Source organism: Eleutherodactylus coqui, chromosome 11 (genome assembly GCF_035609145.1).
Source record: "Eleutherodactylus coqui strain aEleCoq1 chromosome 11, aEleCoq1.hap1, whole genome shotgun sequence".
Lineage (NCBI taxonomy): Eukaryota > Metazoa > Chordata > Amphibia > Anura > Eleutherodactylidae > Eleutherodactylus > Eleutherodactylus coqui.
Window position 1 is genome coordinate 79,664,215 of NC_089847.1, and position 23,110 is coordinate 79,687,324.

The 23,110-nt window shown below is 43.9% G+C and overlaps 1 protein-coding gene and 1 long non-coding RNA gene across 3 annotated transcripts in view; one reads left to right on the top strand and one right to left on the bottom strand.

Moving 5' to 3' along the window:
• RTN3 (reticulon 3) overlaps positions 1–12,983 on the top strand; it is a 39,483-nt gene extending 26,500 nt beyond the window's left edge. For both annotated transcript variants that reach the window (XM_066582761.1, XM_066582762.1), the window contains exons 4-8: positions 480–618; positions 852–921; positions 1,002–1,048; positions 2,824–2,882; positions 9,633–12,983. In XM_066582761.1, the coding sequence (XP_066438858.1) occupies positions 480–618; positions 852–921; positions 1,002–1,048; positions 2,824–2,882; positions 9,633–9,678 (361 nt within the window). In that variant the 3' untranslated portion in view covers positions 9,679–12,983. The remainder of the gene's footprint in view (positions 1–479; positions 619–851; positions 922–1,001; positions 1,049–2,823; positions 2,883–9,632) is intronic.
• On the bottom strand, positions 455–20,325 carry LOC136582026 (uncharacterized). The gene is made up of 2 exons (XR_010787126.1): positions 20,160–20,325; positions 455–666 (listed from the first exon to the last, which is right to left on the bottom strand). It is a non-coding gene; the product is annotated as an uncharacterized lncRNA (long non-coding RNA).
• Between the last annotated feature and the right edge of the window lie 2,785 nt (positions 20,326–23,110).

Genomic DNA, 23,110 nt, shown 5'->3' on the forward strand with positions numbered 1-23,110 from the left:
GACCCGGTTATACCTGGCATAGGATGTAGGACCTACAGCATTATTATACAAGGCCTTCCCGGACCAAGAGGGGGAAGTTATTTACCCGGTGTATACTGGGTTCCTCTCCTCTCCCGAGTGAGTACAACGCATTTCATTTTGCTTGGAGCGCAATAGAACTCTTCCTTATATTCATTGTGTGACAACCCCCCCACCCCCCAATCATGTCTTGATTGGGCGGGGGGGGGAGGGGGGGGATTTTTGTTCATTATTGCAGCTCTCCGCTGAATGGATCGCAAGTGGATTGGACAGTCCCCCTCAATTATTACTTTAGTGTTCTCGCCTCCCAAGGCGCCGTCCCTATCTTATGCTTTTAACATTTGCCTAGTGAACCTTCTTGTTGGACGTTGTAATGAACCGAAAATATAATAAAAAATCACTTTTACATCGTGCCTAACAGTGAAACATAAATGAGTGACATACATTGTTTTATTTCCCAGGTCTCTGCTGGACAAGGATATCACTTTGTCCTCTGAAAAGCTTCAGAAGACCGCAAATGCATCTCTTGCTCATGTCAACCGTGCTCTGAAGTACATCATCAGACTTTTTCTTGTGGAGGACCTCATAGATTCCCTCAAGGTGAAAAATCCCATGAATTATATTGTTGTGGTGGTTCACTCTCCTATCCTGTAATGTGAAAAAATAGATATAAGTGCTGTGCTTGTTATGTAAAACAAAGCAATATGCAGCTATCTTCACTTCAATAAAATGTAACGACTAGAAAATATTTTAATATGCTAAATAGAAGGGTAATGTCTGGTGGCTTCCATATGGAAAATACTGAAATGTCTCTGCAAACTTTCTCCTACCAGTTTGCTCTTCTCATGTGGCTGATGACCTATGTTGGAGCTGTGTTTAATGGGATCACACTTCTCATTCTTGGTAAGAAACCATTCTTGAAGCTAGCTATGTACCTAAAGATAGACTTCAGTGACTTATTGTGTTCCCCTGTGTTCTTTTAGGAGTCTTGATTGCATTCACTGCTCCAGTTGTGTATGAGAAATACAAGGTAGGTTAATTAGAGACACAGAGCTTAAAGTGTGTCATATCATGTAATCTGTCAGGAAATCCCTTCAACTATTCCAATTGATCCCATTGGGCCATATGGATAATAGAGAGGGTTACCCTACTTTGGACCCTGTACTAAAGGCCCTCTTACACACGATTATCGCTCAAGCCATCTTTTGAGTGATAATTGTATGTAAATGTGTGCACTTAAAGGGGTTGTCCGGCCACACAGGGTAAAATTTTTTTATAATGCTGCTGCTTCCCTTTCAGTAAGGATAGTAACAGACAGCATACAGGGGCTCAAACCGGCCGGCAGATCAGCTGCAATGTCAGTTTCTTACCTTAGATTCTGGTCTTCACTGCAGCTTTCAAAGATGGCGCCTCTGTGCTGCCTTCCCACAATGTTCTGCGCTCTCCTTCTGTGTGCGCGCTCCCGATGGTAGTAAGAGGCATGAAAAGGCAGGATTCCCCTCAGCTCACGTCCTAGCCCTGCCCACGACACGCCTACCTCTATTGAACTGCTCTACAGTCTCTCTCCGCCCAGGCCCCACCCCCTGCTAAAGTAAAGTAAAACATTTCCCCACACACACATGCCCTCATAGTGCCCCTCTCACAATGACACCCCCCCCCCCCCCTTCTGTCAGCCGGGTCCATGCACACACGCATCACTGCACCCCCCCCCCCCCCTTGCACACATCCATCCACCCCCCCCCCCCCTTCCCCCGGGACTTCTGACAGCCGGTCTCCAGACACCACGAACACACACACACACACACACATCACTGCACCCCCCCCCCCCCCCTGCACACATCCATCCATCTATCTCTCCCTCTCCACCCCTCCAACTCCTCCTCTCCAACATTTACAACATTTCTCCCCTTCTCCCCTTCCACATACTTTTCAAGTCCCGATGGTGTCTCCTTGGCTCTTCTCCAAGCAGCAGCGGCAGGCAGTCACTCACTCCGCTCTGGTATATGAAACCAGGAAGTGAGTGTACTGCGCATGCGCCACCGGCGGCGCGCGTCCCCTGCAATGATTAGGTAAAGAGCGCGGTCCCGGCGGAAGAACGAAGGACTGCGCATGCGCGGAGGGGAAGAGGTGCGTTCCCGCGCCGACGATAGCTGCTGCCGGCCCGACAAGAAAACCAGACGATTTCTTGTCGTAACCACGGACGACCGAGGGTCAACACGGGGGGGGGGGGGGGGGCACCCTAAAGGTAAGTGAATAACTTCTGTTTGCAACATTTTCAATGCACAATGTACATTACAAAGTGCATGGAAATGTGCAAACGGAAGTAATGAGATATGTTTATGGCCGGACAACCCCTTTAACTTACACTTTTCGTCCATCAGAGTTCAGCTTAAAATCCATCATTGCTGATAAGATGGACTACATGCTGATGACATTGGTTAACAGCTGCTGTCCCACTGGAGAACAATAGGAATGTTTTTAGAGAACAGACCACGAACCGTTCTCTAAATACATGCAAATGAAGTACTAAAGGGCTTATTAGCCTATTACTACCTATGCAAAATGATCCCTCAAAACCGTCAGTTTCTGATGATGAATTTTGAGCGATCATGTGTGTCTGTAAATGCACCTTAACAAGAGTGGAGACCTACTGAAAACTGTTACTCCAGAGGACCAGACATAATGGTTGCTCATTAGAATACAACATTCTTTCTGAAGTGTCATATCGTCCTGCAACTTTAACTTGTATTTTACTACAGATATCCTTCAATGGTTTTAATTTTTCCTCACTACTTTTTCTCATAGGTACAGATTGATCATTATGTATCTCTGGTACAAAGTCACATGAAATCTATAACTGAGAAGTAAGTTCAACTTGGTTTGACTTTAGAAAATAATTTTACAGTCAATAAATAAGAGAATTTATTCCCAAAACATCAGAATAGGGATAGGATCCTGCTCTAAGGTTTTATTCAGATCGCCCCCTTTTATGTCTGTGCTGTCTATTTCATGGTCAGCACTTGGGCCTGTTAGAACCTACAAGGCTATTATGGTCTGTGTGTGAGAGGGGGAGGGTGGGAGGGAGGGAGGGGGGGGGGAAATCACTCCATGTCCTTGTCATGGATGAGAATAGGATATGCAATGTCCACGATCCATGGAGATTAGACCGTGCACGGACGAGTGTTCATGTGCTGTTGAAATGTGAGTTGCGCCTGAAAATCTCAGCTGTATCTCGCATACAGCTATCTGAATCGGGCCTTAGGCCTCATGTCCACTGGATAAATGGAATTGCGGAATCCACAGCGGATTTTGCCCACAGGGAATCATTGCCATCCACCGGTCCATTAAATTGATTTTTGCACCCGCGGATGGCATTTTAAAAGAATTGCGTTTTTCATGCGTGGGAGAAAACGCGGCATGCTCAATTTGCCGCGGATCGGCAACATTGCTATCACATTGATAGCAATGTGTGCGGATATCTGCATCCAAACAAATGCCATTTAAAGCGAATCCGCCGTGGAAATCCACGGCAGATTCTGCGCGGATTGTATTTTTTGAGTGGACATGAGGCCTTAATGCATACCTAACTATACAGACAACCTATGCTCATGTAATGGCCTGTGTGTCTCCTCAATCTTGCAATGTATTTTCATCAAATGTTTGTTTTTACCACTGTAAATCGAGGCTGAAATGTAGCCTTTTTACAATCCACTGCTTGATAAGACATCGCGATGTCCTAGTTGCTAGGAAAGCTGAATGCCTATTATAGGGAAGGGGTTTTCTTCACAGGCTCAGCTTTCCTGCAGTGTGCACAATCTCTGCCTCTCCGAACCTGCTATGGGCAGCTGTCTTTATGTTGTAAGCATTATAGGTCTCCAGTTTGTTGTGCAAAGCAGCATAGTTCTTATTGGGCTGATTTTTTTGCTGTTTTTTACCAAGTCTTGCGGGTTTGCATAGTTACTGCAAATGCACCAGACCTAGGCATCTTACGACACTTTGTAAACTTGTCAAACACTAAATTACTCCAGTTGAGTGGTTTCCTCACTATATGCTACTCCACCAGACCATTTGCGTATTTGTTAGACCTGTCCTGTTGTTCCAGCTCTTTAGCAACAAACCCTAGGCTTGCTAAATACTCTTCAGTAGACAATTTGGTGTTAAGCCTTTCTGTTTTACTACTGATATACCGCAGAACAAATTCTAAAGCACACATTCTGTTTATAGCTGTTTTATAAAATGCATACTCCCTCCAAATTTATTCTCTATTGAGGTAGTGAGAAGGGTGTCACTCCTTTTGTAGGAGAACATTCATGCCACCTACAGACACCAGAGATGCTTTTGATGCCCTTTGACTCTTCTGGTTCGCCATATTTGCATCACCTGGACTATTCGGCAGCCCTTTCATATCCACTTGAATAGTTGTGCCTATCTAATACTTAGTATCTGGCTTTTGTATTTTGACAACTGTACTTCTAGGGGTATTGTTTTGCCTACGTGTCTGGGTTTGTTTTTTTTTTAAAGAATTGTTCTTGCAGGATTTGTTTCTTTTCCCTTGTATTTTTATAAGTACTATTAAACACAAGCATAGCTCCTCTGCATAGGTCACACTCCCTACATATAAAGTATTTTAGATTTTGACTATGCAAAAAGTTAAACTCGAAACTAAACTTTAAAACTTCTTCTAAATGTGAAAAGACGCCTAAAAAAATGCTTGCCTAAAAATAAAGCGCTGTGTATCATAAAGTAAGGTAACGAAGAAAGTCACCGGGGCATCTAGTTTTATACTCCCATACTGAAAATTACTCAATTGGGTTTGGTCAGTAGCTATAGAATATACTTTGGTACTGCAGTAGCTAAAACTGGATCCCAACAGGAGCAACAATTATTTCTTGTATAAAGCTTTTTCCCGGTTGTAAAGCAAATTTTTCTAAAAATCTGGATATGAAAGGTGTTTGTCATGTTTATGTGCAGCCATTACCACCATATCCACTTCTAATGTTTCCACATATTGCTCTTGGCTGCCGCATCCCTGCTGACATGCAGCTTGAAACTACATTTACCACAATTCCTTGCTCTATTTCCTTCCTGTGCTTGTCCCCACTAAGCGCTGCCCTGCAAGACCTGTAGTGCTGGAATGACTACAGATCGTATCCACGGCAACCAGGGAATAGACACTCCTGAAGTCCGGGAGAAGAGGGTTTATAGAGCTACAGACACAAAATTCAAAGCAGAACCACCTTACGAACCGTAATTATATTTGATTAGCATTCATTTGACAGAAACTTTGTAACTGTCCTACCCCTTAAATAGTTTTTCCTAAAGTGCTCACACTTCTCATTATTTCTATAGAGATATGATTTTATTTACTTGCCATAAATCCTCTTTCCATGTAGACCTGGTAGCAGCACATACAATTGTTGGCGCTTAAAGGCCCATTTAGAGAGGGCGAGTGTCGGGCAAACTATGCCCAACACTCGCCCCCGCTCATACTAGTTCTCGTGCTGCTGCACAGGAGCTAGTATCACTGGCTCACAGTGGGGCGGCAGGAGGAGATTACACTCATTGCGCTCCCCTGCCGCTCTCCATTGACATAACACAGCGGCTGTTCATTACTGAACAGCTGCTATTTACACTGAGCAATCGTCGATCTGCTCACCGTCCATGCAGCATCAACTATTTTAATCGCTCAATGTAAATGGCAGCCTTCAGTAATGAACAGCAGCTGTGTTACTGAATGGTCGCTATGCTAAGGCAATGCAGAGGGGTGGGGAAGCGCGAGGAGAGAAATCTCCTCCAGCCTCCCCGCTGCAAGCCAGCGATACTAGCACCTATGCAGGTGCACGGGAGCTATGTGCGGGGACAAGTGTCAGGCATCGTTTGCCCTACACTCATCCTGTCTAAATGGGCCTATAGTCCCAACCCTGTGAATTAGGAGCTCTTATTCCTCTCATCTCCCACGGTCACTTGTGTAATTTAAAAATCCAAGCTCTGGTAGAATATTTATTCAGTGGAAAGCTTTTCCTGTGCTGCTGCCAGGAAAACGAAAGATGCTTTACGGTAAGTAAAATCATATCTTGCCCTTTACGTCCTACTGAAGCACATGCAATTTGGATAGATCAAGATTCTGTTAGGTTGGGAGATTAAATAACGAGACCAAGACTCCTTCCAAATGGCTTGAATGCTTACCCTATAGTGGTGGATGAATGTATAGGGAGAGATCTATAAGGCTGATCAACATATTTTTATTTTTTTTGTAATGGAAACCTGGTTCCTGTTAGCCCATGGGGACATTGCTCGCGTAGAGTGGACTTTCATATTCATAAAAGGTTGTACACTCGGCAATGTACGATACAGTGATGGCCTCTATAATCAATCTTGACAGTGAGGCCTTTGAAACTTTCCTTCCCTGCAAAGGTCACAATTCTCTTTTAAACTGACAGAAAAAAATAACCTTGTGCATAAATGATGGGACTTCTCAGGACTATACTGTTCTGAAGAACCTCAAGTATGACTTCCTGATTCATAATGCCTGTAGGTCCCTAGGTCTTTTAGTGGTTGTTATTGCCAAGAGGAAACCTACTTTTGAGATACAGGAATTTCAAAGTAACCTTGCAGGGAGCTTAAAGGGCTGGAGGGACATTCTATTTAGTACTAGCACTAGATCACACTTTGGGGCTAGTTCAAGTTTTAGAGCTCTCCACTTCAGCATGGGTTTTCAAAAACGGCAAAGCAGGGGGTGGTTTGATAGCGACTAAGTTTGTAAAGCTCAAACTGTTTGCGATTTGCACTTTCATGGTGTTGGGGCAGAGGCCCTGATCATACCCACCCTGGAGAAAATTCAGGATAGAAGGTATTTGACAGATCCTCTGGTTGCCCTGTAGCAAGCCTGCGAGTTTATTTGTTTTTGTTTATTTTTTGTCAAAGAAAACGAGCAAAAACAAACATGCAGAATCCTACAAATAGCCACATGTAGAATGAAGGTTATTACATAGTTCATCGTTGTTACTATGTAGGTCTATCGGGTATATACCTCGCTTATCTGCTCAAGTGAGACTTTCTATAATAGTCATTAGCCTCTCAAGGTTATTAATGATTGGGAAGAATCTCACCCAACTTCCCTGCACCTTCCTAAATTTTTCAGGGCAGTTTTTATTTTTATAACAACCTCTCCATGCGTCAAGGCAGTGTTTGCCATGTTTGCCCCGCGGACATGAGCGCTGAAAATGAGAATAAATAAGAATAAACTTACCTCCCGCCCGCTCCAGATCTCCTTTTCGCCGTGGCGTCATCTTCTCTCTGTTGCGGCCGGATCTTCTTTCTTCGGCTCGGCGGATGCGCAGGATGACGTCGGTGACGTGCCCTGCGCATGTGCTGGCCCGAAGAAAAAAGATCCGGCTGCGATGGAGAGAAGATGGCGCCGCGGCGAAGGGAAGAACCGGAGCGGGTGAGTAAATTTTTATTTTTTTTTTTTATTTTTGTGTGTGTGTGTGTCTCCCGCGGATCCGGACGGCTTCCGTAGGCTTCAATAGAAGCCCGCGGGAGACCCGCACGAAAATGGAGCATGGTCCAGATTTTTACATGCTCCATTTTTTTTAAAATCACTTATTGACCATCCGCGGGTATTTATCTACCCGCGGGTGGTCAATGCATCCCTATGGGATGCGGATCCGCGGGCAGGAGAAGAGTTAAAATCCGCTGCGGATTTTAATTCTTCTTTTGCCCGTGGACATGAGGCCTTAGTATTTAGTTATATTTATAGCATAAGGAAGTGATTCATTGGGACAATTAAGAAATTTTTTTTTTTTTTGGAAGATTATATATATATTTTTTACATGAGCGTGTATGCTCTGCTTGTTTTTAACCCTTGAATGTCACAAGGTTTTCGCCATGAACCTTAATGGACCTTTTGGCCCTTTTCAGTAGGGACCACCAAACTTTCTTGGCAGTCATCTGAAGAGTTCTCAATCGGTAGCACAATTCAGAAGCTTGCATAAGTACTCAAGGAGTTGTTAGTAATTTTCACAACTGGCCCTGGCTCAAATCTAGTGGGAAAAAGATTCTCTTGGGCCAGAAGAGTATGATTTATTGCACACACCTGGTCTGCCTTGGTAATTCAGAAAATGCATATTTGGTTGTGGTAACCTGTATACTTTTAACAGGCATCTCCTGGCTTAAAGGGGTTATCCAGGCAGTGCCCGCCGGACTACACTGGAGTCTGAGCAGAACCACTGCTCCGACTCCTGTGTAGTGGCTGGCACTTGTAATGGGTGCAGCTCTTATTGAAATCAATGGGTTTTGTGCCTGCAATTAAAAGCGTAGCTCCCATTAATTAGCGCTAGCTACACTTTTATAACGAGCGCCACCCAGTACAGGGAGAGAAAAACACTCCCAGACTCCTCCCAAGAATGGAGCTAGAAGGAAAGTGTTCATCAAAGTGGATGCTGAATGATTAACATGTGCTAAAAGCAGAGTGCATAGTTACATAGCAATCCAATGAAGCTTCCTTCATAGCAATGCAATAGTTTCTTGCATAGCAATCCAATTGGGCTTCCTGAAGGAAGTTTCAGTGTGCTGATACAACAGCCAGCACATATGATTCAATACCTGCTTAAACAAGGACAAGAAAATGACTGCATAGCAACATATTGTCACATGCCGCATGTGCATAACGAAGTCATTCACCACCTGGCCTACTAGAGGTAGGACTAGAGAACACATGGGAAATGGAAAGAGTATATATAGGGTATAATGTGTCAGCTATAGAGCTGAGCGAACGTGCTCGGCCACGCCCCTTTTTCGCCCGAATACCGCGATTTTCGAGTACTTCCGTACTCGGGCGAAAAAATTCGGGGGTCGCCGTCGTGGCGCGGGGGGTTGCAGCGGGGAGTGGGGGGGGAGAGAGAGAGAGAGGGCTCCCCCCTGTTCCCCGCTGCTACCCCCCACGCCGCCACGCCTCTCCCCGCCCCCCGGCGCACCCGAGTACTTTTCACCCGAGTAGTGAAGTACTCGGAAATCGCGGTATTCGGGCGAAAAAGGGGCGTGGCCGAGCACGTTCGCTCATCTCTAGTCAGCTACTAACACCTGTCCTAATTATTTCAGGGGCAGGGCTAAAGCCCAATTGATGGGTGGCTGCAGGATGGAAAGGAAATTATGTATGTCAGTACTAGCTATGCTGGATCACTTAATAATTTACCTAATGTCTCATTTTACTACCTCCTTCTGGTTTTACGCCACTGCCTGTCCAGTGTGCATGCTACTCACATAATATGGAAGTGACAGAGTGCAAGCTGTCTTATAGGCTTCTGTAGATGGTAAAGGTGTCACCCTCTGCGCCACACACTTACACTTTGGATATTGCTGCTGAGAAGTTGAGTTGGCAGGGGCCCGAGAGATATGCCCCCCTCTGTGGGATACAAGTGGGATACATTTCTGGATCCCCCACCACCTCTCTTCAGCAATTTCCAGAAGCTTAAGTATTTTGCTTACTGAGTCGTTAACATTACTCAATGGATTTTATTCATAATTGTCTTGAATACTTTTGCTTGTTTGTGTCTCAGTTCTTATAATCATACTTTGAGCACTAAAATATTTTTTTCTTCTTCTCTCCCTTGTAGGATTCAAGCAAAACTTCCAGCAGCACTGAAGAAGAAAACAGAATGAAGGATCACAATGTTGGGTGGGTGGGCTGGGAGGGTCTTACAGTATACACACTGGCTACATATCTCATTACTACTTGGTAAATTGGCTGCCTTTATATAGCTCACAGGAACCTTTTGTATGCATGTATTTCATGTATACCTGTGTGTACATGGTTCCTCTCTAGCAGGAAGAGAGTGTCTGTCAGCATAGTCATGGATTGTAAAAATTCCTTGTTTTCTACATCCTGAAGAGTTGGGTGGGGACCTAGCAACCCGTAACTAGTTCCTGCGTTGTACACATTCACCTCTCCTATCTGCCTCAAACAGGGTGATTTGAAACAAGGCCACTACATAATCTGCTAATTCTTTAGTCTGCTGTCACTTATTGTAATGCAATGGCACATCTGCTCTTACCTCTTCATTCAGCTTTAGTTTCAATTTCACTTAGTTTCAATTTCACTTCCTACACACGTTCCCTCCCGCCTTGGTCCTTCTTGCAGACATACTTCATCCTCTTTAACTAAATTCATCTTTATTAAAGTTATTTATTGTTAGGCTTCTCTAAAGATTTGCCTTTGCTGCCTCTCGCCCCAGTGCACACACTGCCCTCTCGTGCTCCTCACCCTTTTAAACTCTTCCTTGGTCTTTTTCTATCCAGCTACTTAGTCCGATTTACTATTCTGTTCCACATATGGCCACATTAACCAATATATTGGAGGTTTTTTTAAACCACAACCAAATTTTATTTAATAAACCAGAATTTAATTTAATTCTCTGTATAGAAATATAAGTGTAGAAATGTGTTAAGTTACTAAAAAAAGTTATTGAGAGTTGCTTCTGTTTTCTGGTATGTTAACAGACTTCTAAGTTGTCCCTCTCTTCCACTCTGCTTGTATCGTATCTTTTTCCTCCCTGGCTGTTGGAGAGATAACTTTCTCAAAGGGATAACATTGCATCGTTCTTTAGTGTCAGGATTGTTCCATCTGTTGCTTTCAGCTCATTAACCTAAAACTGTATTGGTAGGAGGCGTAAACATTAAAACATGCTTTTTATTGGAGTCAAGTTTTTGGGATCTCTTATATATGCAAATGAGCTTTCAAGTGCCTATTGGACAGGCCCCAGCTAGGTAATAAGTGCTTGGACTCTTCAGTAAACCTTATTCCATGCCTCACCCATGGCGGAGATTGACTGCTCCAAACTTGTTTTGTCGCTTTGTTTGGCACTGTAAACTTTCATATCCTGGAACGGCGCATGTTCAGTACTCTCCTGGCTGTGGTAACAGCCCCAGTGACTTGCTATACATGTCCCATTCCTGCTTGGCACTGCACATGCGTGCAAATTCAATAGCGAATAAGATGTCGGACAAGGCTGGATAAGTCAACAGTCTAGGGAAAGGGGTGGGGTAGAGTTTAGCGAAGAGCCTGAGTACTTGCTTGAGACTGCCCACAGGGCACCTGGGAACTCATTTGCATATGCGATAAAATTTAATTTTCTCTGCAATTGGACTTATCACTGGCAACAAAGGTATGTTTCTACATTTGTTGAATTCTACTACCCAGTGCTGTTACTGGTTTAATGGACAGAGAGCCTGTGGCAGACTCTATAACTTTAACATGTAGTAAACCAGCCTTGAGATTTATTTCTAAATAAGATCGTAGGCTCAACACAACAATGGAATAAAGCTGGGAGAGTCAGTGGTTAGCAAAATTCTGTGGTGATCACATAATAGCCATAAAATCTGTGGAACATATTACAATGGTTGATTCTCCTATCTGATCCAGCATAACATACAGGGTAGTTCTGTATGTATCAGATAGGTTCCACTTGCCTCATGAGAAAGGAATAGGTTCAAATTTAGGATGACTTTACACCTTTGCATACGTTGCAGAATCTGCACTGCAAGTCGTCATCGGAGTACAATACAACATTAGTGACTGGTTTAACAAACCCATTCACTTGGAGCGTTTACTAAATAAACTAAATAAAAACCTCCTCCCAATCTGTTGCGAATATGCTATCTACTTCATTGCAATGCCTAAAATCTGACTCTGTCTGCACCAAAATTGAGAGTGAAATCCGTGTGTTAAACATGCAGATTTAGTTCACTCTAAACTCCACTCTAAGGCTAATTTCAGATTGGCGAGTGCGATATTGGGCTGTGACACTGCTCGATATTGTGCTCGCCAATGTGCAACAATCCTGCGACTACAAGGCTTATTTATTTTTTTGTTAACACCTTGCATCACTTCAGGGAAGTGGTGAGCCACCACGGCTAAAATGTTCGCAGAGTCTCCCATTGGCTTCAGTGGGAAACCTTGCGTGCATGCCGTGCAATGCTTTGCCAGCCCCATTGAAAACAAGGGTCTATGTTCCGAGAGGGTGCCCAAAGAAAGGAAATGCGTTTTTTGTTTGTTTGTTTTACTGTATGTATATGACCCCATTCAAAAGAGTGTGGTTCATATTCATGCGAGATTTGTGCGTCTCGCAATGCTACACTATTTTCTCGACCGTGCTTAAGCTGTCTTAGGGTGCTTTTGCACAGGAGTGATCATCGCTTAGTGAATGGAGGGATCGTTCTGGCCAGCCCACCTCGATTCACAGTAAACGGACAGCTCTTGGTTGATGGATTGGCTCGTGTAAACATGCAGTTCATCGCTTAGCTTTTATGCATATAGAAACTTAATGACTGAACCAATGAATGATTAATTTGTTAGTCATTCCATGCATTTGACTGAACAATGGTTGTTCAAATTCTCGCTGATCACGGGAATCTAAATCATTTCTCAGCCTGGCTTAAAAAAATAAATCTTTTGCCGTGTTCCGTCCCCCGTCTCCCCCCCCCCCCCTCCAATGGATATTAGACCATCCATTTATCAAATCAGTTGGCTAATATCTGTCTTGTAGCAGCTCTGCACAATGACCCCAAATGATAGGAAATGTGGTTTCACAGAATAGATCCTGTAGACCTCTCCACGTAATCCACTGTTGTGTCGGGGTGATCAGGCTGGGCTTGTATTTGTTCTCTAGCAGGGTGGATCGTCTTATTAATGTGATTTTTGTGTTGCACTGAGCTTCTAACTATTCACTGTGTGTCACTATAAAAATGTTTAAAAAGAGTTGCTTTGTTACTTTTAGACTGGAGAAGGGAGTAAGCTGATGAAGTATTCACAAATAAACCTGTAAAGTAGCTGTTTATCACAGGAACAATGTTTTTTATTATTGGAGTTGTCTGACAAAAAAAAATTATTTTAATTTTTAAGTTTCTGTGGAACAATTCTATATATATATTGCAAATACATGTGGTATTAAAGAGTAGACACAAACTGAGTTTTGTTTGTTCTTTCCAGCTCTTGGAACTTTAATGTTTGTTTTAAGGAGTATAAGGCTGGGTTCACATGGGATGAAAATCTCGCAGAATGTCTGCAGCGGGACCGCACGGAACTTCCACGAGACTTTCGCAGCAGAAAGGCAGCTTCAAAACCCACGCCATTTGGCACAGGTTTGAAGCGTCTTGTCCACCTGTATTCTGCTACGGGAAGCGCTCCCAATAGAGAGAGACGGCAGTGGAAACGGCGATACAATTGACATTCCACACGGAATTCAAATCCGCGGCATGTCTGTCTGTTTCGGCGTGGACTGTCCACAGCGTGTGGATGAGATTTTTGCAAATCTTGTCCACTTTGCTGCTTTGGGCTTAAGAGTGTAGGCAAAAATTCCGCAGCAATTCTGCCTCGTGTGAACACAGCCTAAAGGACCAGGCATATGGACCGCTTCTGTGATGATCCCTAATATACTATTAATCCAATTCATGAAAATGAATTTGTACATAATATGCTAGCAGTCTTCGTCAATCATGTACATCTCACACTTTCCCTGTCTTCACCAATCCATCCAATATGCAGTAGTTTTCTTATCCACACACAAATAACCATACATTTGATAAACCCCACATTTGTATTGTGTTCTGCATCGTATCAGATGTGTAGATGCAAACATTACCAGGATCCACAAACTTTTAACAAATTATTTATAGACAGACCTTGAACAAGGGTCTTCATACAGCTAATGTTCATAAGAAAGACATGGTCTGTTTTTTTTTCCCTCCCCTTCCTGAGTTCTTCTGAACTCAATATGAATTTAGGCATTCGTGGTTTTGGTTTACAACATTTAGGGCTGAAGCAAAGTGAACACTACTTATTGTATAGAGATATCACATGTCAATGACTGACCAGGGTTCTGCTCTTGTATTCCTACAAACAAAGGTTATTAGCAATCCCCTAGCAGTAGTCGCACCACTTTTAACCTTATATTCCTTGCCGTAATATGTCTCTTTTTAGCTTAAAAGAGAAAAAGGAAAAACAGAGTGAGGCAAACATCTCATAAAAGAACAGATTATAACAATCATGATCTTTCTGCATTGGAGTTCTATCAGATGACCCTAAGGGAAAATCAGGGAAAGAACCACCTAACCCCCTCTATCCCTTTCCAACTTGCAACCTTCCTAATCTTGTCCCACTTCTTAGAGCATGTAATTTAGTTGCTGGGAGGGAGTGGATTGTGTTGCGTCCTTTATCGCTTCTTAACAAAACGGACAGACTGATTTACTGGAGAATAACCACAGTGGCTTAAAGTATACGTCTCTCCTACCTCCGCAACAGCCTACCCTCCTCAGGGTTTACGCTTGTGAATTACCAGAACACACTTCAGACATGACATTGGACTGAACACACTGACCGACTGTTATATCGGTACTGACCAGGACCTCAACAATATTCAGCGTAACCAGCCGTCATGCACCGCGGCTATAATCCCGGCATCACCCTCTAAGTGTTTACGAACATAACGTGCTCTATTATACCCTTGAGTACGCCTATTCCAAGTTTACCCTCCCAAATAGTCTCTTGGTCCTCAGATTTCCCCAATAACCGCCTCGAGACAATTACGGCATACAAAATACCCCTTATTAACGGGTTACGTGGTATCTTGGAGTAGACAAGACTAAATTACCTGTCTTTGACCGTCAGACTAGAGACAGGAAGACAGACAGCCACGGAGTCAGTTACACAGGTAGAAAACTTGGTTATCTTACTGTGTTGTATACATGGGACCTACAGCGTCTGGTCTCCCGATCCCTCCAATGTCCGGGCCAGCTGGTGGATCACGGTCTACGCCCACCCAGGGACGCCAACTGTTCTGGATCAATTTTCTCAAACAGGGTCTGGGGTATTTTGCATCCCTTCCCGATTTAAGACTCAGTGTGTGCACACTAGAAAGAACCAAAGTGAGATACCTTCCGGTTTGTTGCTTTCTGAGTTCTAGTTTATTCTGACCAACAAGCCTTTTTTTTTTTTTTTTTTTAAATAAAACCTAGCATATGCCCTATATGGGTGTAAAGGATATGACCGTAAAGTCGTATAAGCATGTGATAAGGTTAACTATAGAATTTCCTTCCATCCGGGTCACTGCATTCTGCTGACGAAGTCTTGGCTGTAGAGCAGGATCGAGGTGCTATCTTTTCTCTTCGCTGGAGAGGGTCAGGGGCGGAGGGACTTCGTATGCGTCATATAATGCAAGTGTGTCATGCGGTGAGGCTAGAGACATTCAGAGGTTACATACGTGCAAGATAGAAGAGAAAATAACTAGTGTGATGAGTCACGGCACTGCAGCGTAATGTCCTTGTACAGTGAAATAGATATTTTATCTTTGGTCTAATCCTACTCTCCACTACAGTTGTTGGGAGTAACTTTCAACCTTTTAATATAAAAGGAACTACATACAGTATGTTAAAAAAAAAAAGTGCACTAAGAACCTCATTATCCTTGGTGCGCTAGTGTTGGCTACGATCCTCCCAGTTTTTATTTGCAAATAGCCAGCATGTCACTACTACAGCCGTTCAGTGGCCACAGCTGGCATGCGCCATAGTACCTAATCCTCAGTACAGTTTTACATGAACGTGTGATGATCTGGGATTGTTAAAGCAAAGAGAAATATGAGCATTTATGATTTGGTTTTCAAATGGTGTGCAGGTGCATAAGCAGTTTACAGTACCTTGTTTTAACTGTGACCAAAAGAATACCGGTTAGCTTATTTGCATCACGAATGGGCGTTTTCTAGTTTTACACAGTATGGTCAAATAGCCGGTTCCTTTTTAGCTTTTAAAAAGGATGAGCATCTTACTTGTGAATTATGCTAACGTGGTTGTGCCAAGTAATTAATTTTATACTTCCCAAAAAAGAACGACCCCCCCCCCCCCCCTCCCACAGCGTCAGGTTTATTTGATTTTTTAGTACCCTTTTTTTCCCTGTTGTCTTCACGATGGAACCATCTGAGAGCACTTCCTCCTGATAGGACAGGAACACACATAGGTTTAAAGATCTTCCTCCCCCTCCCCTGTCAGGTAGGTTCCAGAAGAGATGTTCTTGGAGCTCCTGCCCTGAAGATTAAAGGTGCTTACCACAGATCAGAGGTAGCAGAGACTGTTTCTCACTCCCTGAAGATAGTCTCCTGCGTCGCTGCAAGGACAGTTATCCTAGGGCTTATTCCTCCTTGCTGTGGCCAAGGCGCTTTCTGACCCAGGAGAAGCTGGTTCAGCCTATTGAAAAGCCCAAATATGCAGGAGCCAGTGCACCTGCCAACCTGTCTGGACCCAGGGTCCCCTGACCTACCCAAACATTTCTCAGCATGGATACTGAAGTCCATGCTGATGGGTAGGGGCTTTTCAGAGAGGGTGACGCAAACGCTTTTATCTAGTAGAAAAGATACAACTAACAATCTACATCAAAACCTAGAGAAATTTGCTCCATGGTGTGATGGAAAAAATTGCCTTGTTCATATCCCCAGACCTACTGCTAATCAATAAACTTTCTTCAACATGGCCTAGACATGGGCCTATCTCTTAGCACACGAAGTTCGCTTCATGTCCACGGGCATAATACGGCCCGCACGGATAATCCTTAAATTCGGGGGGGTTTTCACACACGGACGGGGATCTGAGCGTGAAAAATACACAATCCCACCTCACAGCCTTTTCCCCACCTTCCTAATTGAATTTAACCTTCAAATTCGCAGTGCACCCGCAAAAAAAACTGCACTGCGCATGTCCGACAGGGGCTCGCTGTGACCATCTTCAATACAGAAAAAGAGAAAGTACAGGTACGTAGGGTCGCCAGCCGCGGTCCGAGACGGAATCCGGTGCGGAAACCTGGCTCTGCCGTGTGCAGGCGGCCTAAGGATCCAGTGTATTCTATAACACTAAGCCAGCAGGCGTTAAATGGATCCCTAAATTCCTAAAAGCAGCAGAAAGGTTAAAACCTAAAATTAACCTATTAGCAATTTGGCTGTCTGCATGCTGAGGGATAGGTGCATTACTAGCCCTCTTGCACTAGCACAATAGTAAGTTTTTATGGACATTTTGTGTGTTCTTTTTTTTTTTTTTTTTTTTTGGTCCCCTTTTAATTTTTTCTCATGGAACTTGGACTGGGTTCTGAGAGCCTTCTCTTTGACTTCGTTCAAACCCCTAGACTCTATTCCCATTAGAGCCTTGACCCTAAAGGCAGCTTTCTTAGTAGGCATCACTTTGGAATGGAGGGTAAGTGAGCTCAAGCCTTATCAGTCCATCACACATTCTGTAGGGTCACCGAAAAGATCATTTTCCAAAAATACCTCATTTGTGCTAAGGTAGCATCATCCTTCTATAGGTCCCAGGATATAATAATTACCTCTTTCTGTAATAACCCAAAAAATGAGCAAGAGCAGAAGTTTCACTGACTTGATGTTAGGAGAGCTGTACTTTAGTTCCACAAGTCAGTGGAGGCTGTACAAGAATCTGCTCTTCCAGTTCTTTGGCCACAATAATGGGAAGAAGACAGCTAAAAGCTCTGTTGCTAGATGGCCCTGCCTAGCCATCACCGAAGCCTATGCAGCGCTAGATAAAACTATCCCGGAAGGGCTTAAAGCCCACTCTACTAGGCCAATGTCCACTTTTTGGGCAGAACGGGCCTCAGCTTCCATAGAGCAGATATGTAAAGCAGCTATATGGTAAAAACTGCACACCTTTACTAAGCATTATAGGCTAGATATTCGGGCAGATGAGGATTTAGCCTTTGGCCACAACCAGGTCCTCTTGGCTGTAGCCCCTTCCTTATTTAACTTCGTTGGGTATGTCTTAAGTGGTTCTGTCGAGGAGACAACAAGGAAAAGGTGGATTAACCCTATAATCGGGGTTTCCAGGAAGTCTTCACTGCAGCACCCATACATTTTCTCCCAAATACTTTACTGTGCTTAGGTATTTTAGTTAGTCTCCTACCCTTGTCTGTCCATTATAAACCACTGAGGAGGGTGGAAAAGTGGGGAACTTTAAACCTTTATGTTCCTGTCCTATCAGGAGGCAATCTCAGGTCGTGTTATTGTGGTAACTTCCTGAAAACCTGATTACCAGTAAGTCTAATCTACTTTTTATTAATGTTAAAACCACAGATAAGGTTTCCATATGGTCAATGAGTATACAGCACTCCTAATATCAATGCATAGTGTGAGGGCCCACAAAACTAGTCTCATGGGATATTGAAAGTACGGTAACTGAATAAAAATTACCACAAAAGTCCCCCTGACATGTTTCACCGTGTACTGAGTCCTCCCCTCCCCTCTGAGGTTGTAGTTATTTTAATTAGCAGTTACTGTGCTTTCAAACTCCTATGAGACTAGTTTTGTGCGTCCTCCACACTATGCATTGATATGGCTGCTGTATACTCATTACCAATATGGAAGAGCTAACTGGTTTTAAAAGTAAGTCAGGTAATTTTAACATTAATATTTCTAAGTTATGTTTTAACAATAGTCATAGTTGGGTGGGCGTTGCCTTATGGGCAAGTTGTAATGAAAGTTTTAAAGTTATTCCCTATCCACATGATAGGGGATAGCTTTAGTGGGGGTCCAACCGCTGGGATCTTAAAAAAGGGTTTTCCTGAATGAATGAAACAGCGGTCGCATATGTTCTCCGTGGCTCCATTCATTTCAGTGCTGGAGAAGGCTGAGCTCTCGTACTTGGCAATTACCAGTGCACTATTGCAATGAAAGGAGCAGTGGAACATATGTGCAGTCATTGTTTCATTTTTAACAATGAGAAATGCAGAGTCCTACATCTGTGCAAGAAAAATGAAAAAAAAAGCACATACAGAATGGGAGGAATTGGGCTAAGCAACAGCACATGTGAAAAAGACTTGGGTATACTAATAGATCATAGACTGAACACGAGTCAACAATGTGATGCAGCAGCCAAAGAGGCAAACACAATTCTGGGATGTATTAAGAGAAGCATAAAGTCTAGATCACATGAGGTAATTATCCCCCTCTACTCTTCCTTAGTCAGACCTCATCTGGAATACTGTGTCCAGTTCTGGGCACCCCACTTTAAAAATTAGATAGACAAACTGGAGCAAGTTCAGAGAAGAGTTACCAAGATGGTGAGCGGTCTGAAAATCATGTCATATGAGGAACAGTTAAAGGATCTAGGAATATTTAGCTTGCAAAAAAGGAGGTTGAAAGGAGACTTAATACACAGTGCAGAGGGAGCAGCCCTATTCTCATTTGCACAAGGAAAGACTAGAAGCAATGGGATGAAACTGAAAGGGAGGAGACACAAACTAGATATTAGAAAAAACTGTCTGACAGTGAGGGTGATCGATGAGTGGAACAGGTTACTGCGGGAGGTGGTGAGTTCTCCTTTAATGGAAGTGTTTAAACAAAGGCTGGACAAATATCTGTCTGGGATGATTTAGTGACCCTGCACTGAGCAGGGGGTTGGACCAGATGACTCCGGATGTCTCTTCTAACTCTACAATTCTATGAGTTATGTTCACAACAGCATATTTTGCAGCGAATTCCACATACCATTCATTTGGATAGGCATACATGTCCCTTTGCTCACAATATGGATTTGAAATCTACATTGTGGAAAAAATTTCATTTTAACGTGAATGCGCATTGGAAATTTTACATGTTGATTTTGCCCATGTGTACAATCGACTTGACTGTGGTTTTAGAGGCAAAATCCGTCCTGGATTCTGCCTAAAGCGGTTATCGCACTAAAAATAGTTTAGTTATAAACTGGACTTGAACATTTTTGTATTTCTACCCCCAGATATTCCACTTGCGCTGGTTCTATTGAACTTTTTAGTGTCGATTCCTCCTCATTAAATGTTCCAAGGTGGTCACACTTCCTCAGTCTCACTTCTTTGCAGTAACACTCGCTCAGCATTTCTTCTGAAGTCACAGATGCAGCCGTTTTAAAAGCAACTGCTTCCCACACCAGAGATCCTTCCACAGACCCAGTGGAGCACAGAGAGAAGCAAGACTGAGCATATGTGACCACCTTGGAACATCTGCTGAGGTGGACATAAGAGACAATAGTTAGTGCTATTCTAACATTAGTCCCGGCTTATGTGGGGTTAAACATTTTTCACGTGATGGGTTTAACTATATTCAATCCTTTTAAATTACACTGACCTGTGTACAGTCTGCAAACCCTGGGCCATACATATTGGGAACAGGTTAATAAAGCAGTCGTAACTCTTCTGCTTGATGGTGCCAACAAGCCGCTGCATGTGTTTCATTGATTCCTTCTGTAGTTTCTTGTTGTATGGCTCCCAGTGGACAGTAGTGCTTTCTGCGTCCATGGTGATGGGAAATGCATGCAAGAGATAAGTAGAAACACATTGAAGGCATTAGGTTTCCACCCATTAAAATACTCTACTGGGAGTTGCACAGTGCCTGAGATAATGGGATTTTTCTTGCTGTAGATCTTTTCTTGCAGCAAAACTACTTTTGAAGGCCCCTGTAGCTCGCTTGCTGCTACTTATTCACCTTTTTATGACCATATTTATCACTAGAGATGAGCGAACCTACTCGTTTCGAGTAATTACTCGATCGAGCCCCGCGATTTTCGAGTACTTCTGTACTCGGGTGAAAAGATTCACGCCCGGAGGCGTGGCAGAGCGGAGGTAGCAGCGGGGAACAGGGGGGAGTCCTCGCTCTCTCCCCCTAACTCCCCGCTGCAACCCCCCACTCACCCACGGCGCCCCCCGAATCTTTTCGCCCAAGTACGGAAGTACTCGAAAATCGCGGCGCTCAGGCGAAAAAGGGGCGTGGCCGAGTACGCTCGCTCATCTCTATTTATCACCAACAGAGGAACGAACTCTACCATTGCCACAGCAGTAAACCTTTCAGGACTGAACACATCTAGCTGTATTAACAGGTCTATCCAAAACACAACACTTCTCCAGGCACAAATAATAGTATTATACCTGCACTGGGTGAGACATGGGTTTTTCTCTTTGGTGTTCTTTGAATTGCTGTGTAATGCACTTTCTCCCTAAGGGCTCATGCCTACGAGTGTGATCTCACTGTGTATTAAGCACACGATGCACGCCAGTGTAGTGCGCAGTGAATGGAGTCAATGAAAGTACATTGATTTTCATTGATCCAATGACATTAGCGTTTATACATTGCCGGTAGGAACACGTGTGAAAAGGATCGCAGCTTGCTCTATTTTTCACAATGTGTTACACTTGTACAGCCATATTGCTCGTAATGGATTGTGTATTCAACTCTGTCCGTATGCAATACATTGAGATACAGCGAGGAATTAAAAAAACAAAATAAAAAAAATCACACTGCGCATGATAGCGTGCGTGAGATGCGCCATCATGCGCAGTGCACTATTGCGGCCATAGCCGGCCCCCACAGCGGTAAAACACTGTGTAATTAATGCAGCTGTTTATGCACACACCTGCGGGCATGAGCCCTAAGTCATCAACAGTCTCAATTTAGTTTCTCTTCTCTGCTCCAGAAGCAGAACAGAGATGGGAAGCCAGAACAGAGGCAAAGCACTCGTGTGAATGAGTTCTAAGTTGCACCGGAGCCTCTCAAGTGCAACTTGCACTTATTGTTATTGTACCAGATGCGGTAAATATATTTGCCATACTTTTACTCTGCCTCTTCTAAGTACACTGTCTGTTAGGCAGGATTAGTAAATCGGTATTATTGTATCTTGACGCCTCCAGGAAGCTAGGGTTTTGACAGGGGGGACGCCTGTCACACCCCTAGCTCCCCATAGCCAGACATGGCAAAGGTCCTAGCTAGAGATGAGCGAACGTATTCGTCCGAGCTTGATATTCGTGCGAATATTAGGGTGTTCGAGATGTTCGTTATTCGTAACGAACACCATGCGGTGTTCCGGTTACTTTCACTTCCTTCCCTGAGACGTTAGCGCGCTTTTCTGGCCAATTGAAAGACAGGGAAGGCATTACAACTTCCCCCTGTGACGTTCAAGCCCTATACCACCCCCCTGCTGTGAGTGGCTGGGAAGATCAGATGTCACCCGAATATAAAAGTCGGCCCCTCCCGCGGCTCGCCTCAGATGCCTTGTGAGTTAGATGAGGGACAGTGCTGCTGGTACCGGAGCTGCTGTAGGGAGAGAAATAGCAGTTAGTGTAGGCTTCAAGAACCCCAAAGGTCCTTATTAGGGCCAGTAATACCTGTGTGTTGGCTGCTGTTAGCAGTGCCTTTTTTTTTTCTTTCTCAAAATCGCCTCTGCAGAGCGTTGCACCCGGCATTAGGGACAGAAGTGTTGGATAGGCAGGGAGAGTGTTAGGAGTGAGTGTAGCCTTCAAGAACCTCAACGGTCCTTTCTAGGGCCATATTTAACCGTGTGCAGTACTGTGCTGGCTGCTGTTAGCAGTGCTGCATATTTTTTTTCTTCTCAAAATCGCCTCTGCAGAGCATTGCACCCTCCATTGATACTACAGGGAAAGAATTGTGTAGGCAGGGCCACAACACAGTTGTTATTCATTGAATATACGCAGTGGGTCCTTTTGGTGTAAAAAAAGGGAAACGAAATCTATTTGTCCTGCCTCTGTCCGTCCTAAGGGCTGTGGACACGTGTGAGCTGCGTGTACAACGTTAAAAAATCAGACGCACCCAGCTACGGTTTACTGCTGGCTTCGCCATTTGCTTTCCTTAATTGGGAAAAAAATACCTGCTCTGCCAGAGTTAATAACTCTGCTACCCTCAAGTTCTGTGACACATTAGCAGGGACACAGCACAGTTATTAAACTTAGATTATTCATTCAATAGAGGCAGTGGGGCCTTTCGTTTTCAAAAAAGGGAAAAAATTATATTTGGCCTGCAGTCTTGCGCCAATTTATTTCCTGCCTGTGAAATCAAATCACTGGTAATACAGCATGCTGAGGGGTAGGGGTAGGCCTAGAGGACGTGGACGCGGCCGAGGACGCGGAGGGCCAAGTCAGGGTGTGGGCACAGGCCGAGCTCCTGATCCAGGTGTGTCGCAGCCGACTGCTGCGCGATTAGGAGAGAGGCACGTTTCTGGCGTCCCCACATTCATCGCCCAATTAATGGGTCCACGCGGGAGACGGTTATTAGAAAATGAGCAGTGTGAG